Below are 4,807 nucleotides of genomic sequence, written 5' to 3' on the forward strand. Positions count from 1 at the left end.
GGTCCACCACCTGCTCCTCTCCCTCCCTCCCTTCCCCCCACCCCCCCTTACCCGTGTTCCTCACTGGCAGGATCCATCCATGCTGCAGCCTGGTGCACTGAGCAGAGCCCCAGTTTGGCCTCTGGCAGTGGCACACAGCCTGCATGGCTGCTATGCATCCATAGCAGCTGGGAGCTGGGCTGGGGCCATGCCCAGGGTCTAGCCTGCAGCATGGATGGAGCATGCTGGCATGGAGCAAGGGGAAGGAGGGGAAGGGAGAGCACAGGATATGCGGGAGGGGGTAAGCAGAGGCTGGGGGCAGGAGAAAGCAGAGGTTGAGGGGGAAAGGAGGGCCTGGGACTGCGGGTGGGGGAAATTATAACAAATTTATATTTTCTATGTATAGAATCTAATTATTGGGGGGTTGTCTTGAATTCAGGGTCACCTTAAATACAGTCAGTTGCTACTGAACAATAAATGTAAACAAAATACAACAGTCCAACCCTACAGTAAAGTCCACTGGTCTTGACTTTACTGTTGGCAAGGCTGGGCTTGAAGGTATTGTTCCTAGTGTACCCAGTTGAACTAGTAAGTGCAGCAACAATACAAAGCAGAGTACTACATTATTACTGTTAACTCATAGCGTTCGTTCACATTGCTTTAGTCTGTGAGAGGTAGTCTCCTAATCATGACCCTTTGTATAGACCAGTGATTCCTAAAGGGTTTGTAGAGGCATGTTCACGTGTCACAAGAGTGACAAAAGTGTGCTGTGAGATCCTATTAGAAATAAATGCTGTCTGGCACCCTGCACCTGCCCCAGCTACTTTAGCAGTGCCTGTGGTTGCTCTTTGGAGATGGCTGCTGCTGCTGCTGCCTTCCACCACCCTTCCTCTACTCAAGGCAACCTCCACCAGTAAGTGAGCAGATGAAGAAACAGCCAGAGCTATGCTTTGCAGCCTGGCTCATCTCTTCCACTCCCCCTATGCTCCTGGGACTGGCAGGGGGGCCTATGGGGTGATCACCGGAAGCCCTTAAGTGGCACCAGCTAGATCAGAGGCAGGCAATTATTTTGGCTGGAGGGTCACCTAATGAGTTCTGGTGAGCTGTTGAGGGCCACATGGGTAGCCCCACTCCCTGACTGCCATATTGGGACTGGAAGTGCACCCTGTAGTCCCTGACCTTTGCCATCTTAAGTCCCTCCCCTTGCCACACCCCACTCTCCCCGAGGAACTACTCTTTTTGAGAGGGAAGGGTTGCCATCTTGGAACCAGAAAAAAACCAAATCATACACTAAAAGTCAAACATTTACTATAACATATTTTAATTTTATTAAAAAATATATTTGTCATGATTTGTGTTTGCATACTGTATATAGAGGGGATTGCATAGTAACTCAAAAATTAAGTCTTACTCTTCTATATAGTGTGTAAGGAGTGTGGGGTGTGTATATGGTGGGGTATGGGGTGGTATGTTTGTGGCGGGGTTTGGGGGTGTGTTAGAGGTTTGTGAGGGGATGGGACACTGCTGTCAGCCCCATGCTTCCTGCCTCCACCCAGCTGAAGCTCCCCTCCGCCCTGCCTTGCCCCCATCCCTGCCGCCTTCCTACCTGCCTGGAGCAAGCAGGATGCCAGGGAATTCAAACACGTCCCCCTGGGGCAGCTGCAGCAGTGGCAGCAGTGGCCCCACCTGGAAGCTGCTGCTGGCTGGGCCAGTCCCTTCCACCCATGAGGGTGGGAGTGAGATGCAATAGGGTATGCTGTGGGGGTATATACTCGGGCACCCAGAGGCCAGATGAAAGTGCCTGGTGAGCCGGATCTGGCCCCAGGGCCATATTTTGCCTGCCTCTGAGCTAAATCAATGATTTTTAACTTCTTTAGCCACATGACTTCCCTCCATATCACTTTTTGAATTTAGATCCATCTCAGCGATTCTCCACTGGGGTGCTGTGAAATTCAGAAAATGTGCCACCAATTTTAATCAGAAGAAAAGTGTTCCCCAGATATAAAAAGTTTGGGAATCACTGGTATAAAAGGTGATGTAAAGTGTGCAGAAAAACCTATCTGCAATATGTTAAAGATGCTGGAAAACTTGTTTCTACTCTCCAAGTTCATACTGCTAGTTACTGATTTTTGCTTTTCTCCAAGACACAGAATTGGTCAGAATTTGACCCAGTAAAATGATGTACCTGAGAGATACTGCACTAGATCCATAGATCTCTCTCACGGCTGTCAAATCAGCTTCCAGTTGTGGATGCTTGTGAAGCTCTCCGTCATAGCTAACCTGTAGAAAGAAAATATGACTAAATAATTTTGCATTCACCGATGGCAAAATAACTGTAATATGTCAAATGCAATCACTGTTTTATTCAAGTCGGAGCAGAGGCCAGAATCCAACATTCCCTGCTTTCAACAAGGACAGTGCTCACTTTCGTGGACTATAGTTAGGCTCCTCCTGCTTGCTCTCCTTCAGATCCTGTGACTCACATTCTTTTCCATACAGTGGCCTTGTGCAGGGGTTTTCAACCTTTTTGGGATAGTGTACCCCGGTGGCTGGTCAACCAGCAGGAGGGGAGTTCCAATGGTGGCAAAAGTGTCAGTAGTGGTGAAAGTGTCAGTGGTGGAAGTGCTGGTAGCAGAAGTGGTAGAGGTGCAGTGGTGGTGGAAATGGCAGCAGCACCCATTGCCAAGTACCCCCTAAGGCCTTCCCAAGTGTTCCCAGGGGTACGCATACACCCGGTTGAAAAGCCCTGGCCCAGAGAGATGGAAGATGTTCCCAGCTCTGTCTACACCATAGCCTAGTAGTTACACTGCTCTGTTGAGAATTAGATGTGGATTGAAATGTTCTCACAGTGAGGAAGGGCCTTGAACCAGATCTCCCATTTTCTGAACAAGCATCTTAATCATGAGGATACTGGGCAAAAGGTTTGGTACTCTTATACTCAACACAATGTTGTTGTTAAACAGTAGTTATCTTTGTTTAAGATTCATGGACATATGAAGAGCTGAAGTATTTTCTAGAATGGGAACTGAGCACTGTTATAATTAGAGCACTGTTATAGCAACTGATCACTGTTATAATTAGATGTCTATTAGTTGTTCTGGATCACACATGAACATGTGTAATAGCTCATATCTATCTGCCTAGAGACCTTTACAGGCCAAAATAGATGTATATAGGGAGTATAGACATCTCAGAGGTTTTATGGCTGTTCACAGGATGGATTTACATGTAGATGTTTACATTGTCATTGGTGTGTTAGGTGTAGTCTGTGACCATCTAATATATCTAGTTTCTCTAAGGCTATGAGGCACATAAGTCCCTAGTATGAATTGCAACAGGAGCATAAAAACAAAACTTGAACACATTACATATAAAAATGAGACAAAGGAGGCATAAGATGCATGAGACAAAGGGGGCAATAACTAGAAAATATCTGATACCAGATTCACCATGTTTAAACATGGAAGATGTTCCCAGCTCTGCTTATCCCATAGCCTAGTAGCTAAAGGCTGGATACAAGTGAGTAAATAGGGGCTTAAGTGGGACCTTGGCAAAATGTAGAAAAAAATTAGGAAAAAAAATAATAACCTTGCTCCAGTAGCTGTAAAAATGCATCCAAAGCCTCCATTCTGGCTAAACGCACCTAGACTTGGGTTTATGAGCATGCTCCAAAATGATCCATAATGAGCAGCTGGAGGACTGGTTTTACAGGGGATGGTGACCAAAACTCTTCAGCAATGGAGCATGCAGTCCAGAGGCGAAAGGACTCAAAGAAGCAACTTAACTCTAGGAAAAGGCCACAGAGCTACAGGACCTACAGGAAGCTACAGGGTGGCAGAAAAAGGAAATGAGGAGGGGAAAATGCAAAATACATCCCATGGAGAAATACAAATGTAGTAAGTATGGGTAATAAACAAGATAAACTGGAAACTGCAGCCTGCGAAAAGAACTACAATCTGATTGGCATCACTGAGACCTGGTGGGACAGCTATAGGACTGGAATGTGAACATCCAAGGTTGCACTCTGTTTTGCAAGTACAGAGTTGGGAGAAAAGGTGGTGGTGTTGCCTTTTATGTCAAAAACACATGCACTTGTTCCTGGATTCAGGAGGAAGAAAATGGCAAAGCATAATGCATTTGGGTGAAGATGAAAGGTGAAAGACATGGCAACGATATAATGGTGGGGATTTATTATAGCCCACCTGATCAGCAGGGACCCAGGTTTTGCATTTCTGAAGGAAAAATATGGAAAATGATAGATTTTCCCCTTTGCCAGAGGAAACCACAGATGTCTCATTTTGCTGGAGAAACCCGGGATTTTGCTGACAGAGTTCCAGCCTGCAAGAGGCTGGAAGGGAGAGGGAGGAGGGCAGTCAGGCAGAGGGCGCCATGTGCAGGTGCGCACTCATAGAATCATAGAATCATAGAAGTAGTGATGGAAGGGACCCTGTAGATCTTCAAGTCCGACCCCCTGCCTGGGCGGGAGAAAAGACTGGACTCAAATGAGCCTCATCAAGCCTCTTCTTAAAGATCCCCAGGGTAGGAGCCAGCACCACTTCCCTTGGAAGTTGGTTCCAGCTCCTAGCCGCCCTGACTGTGAAGTAGTTCTTGCGGATGTCTAATCTAAATCTACTCTCTAATAATTTGTGTCCATTCTTTCTTGTCATGCCAGGGGGCACTAGGGGAAACAGTGTCTCCCCTAAACCCTTCTGGTCCCCCATAGTGAGTTTATAGACAGTCACCAGGTCCCCCCTCAGCCTTCTCTTGTGAAGGCTGAACAGGTTTAGGTCCCGCAGTCTTTCAGTGTAGGGTCTGCCCTGTAGTCCCC

The 4,807-nt window shown here is 46.8% G+C and overlaps 1 protein-coding gene across 1 annotated transcript in view; it reads right to left on the minus strand.

Annotated features, from left to right (window-relative positions):
- PARP8 (poly(ADP-ribose) polymerase family member 8) overlaps positions 1–4,807 on the minus strand; it is a 299,543-nt gene that overhangs the window by 106,712 nt on the left and 188,024 nt on the right. The window contains exon 7 of the mRNA XM_019518265.1: positions 2,165–2,259. Within this exon, the coding sequence (XP_019373810.1) occupies positions 2,165–2,259 (95 nt within the window). The remainder of the gene's footprint in view (positions 1–2,164; positions 2,260–4,807) is intronic.

This window comes from Gavialis gangeticus, unplaced genomic scaffold (genome assembly GCF_001723915.1).
Source record: "Gavialis gangeticus isolate Ggan-Ray unplaced genomic scaffold, GavGan_comp1, whole genome shotgun sequence".
Taxonomy (NCBI): Eukaryota; Metazoa; Chordata; order Crocodylia; family Gavialidae; genus Gavialis; species Gavialis gangeticus.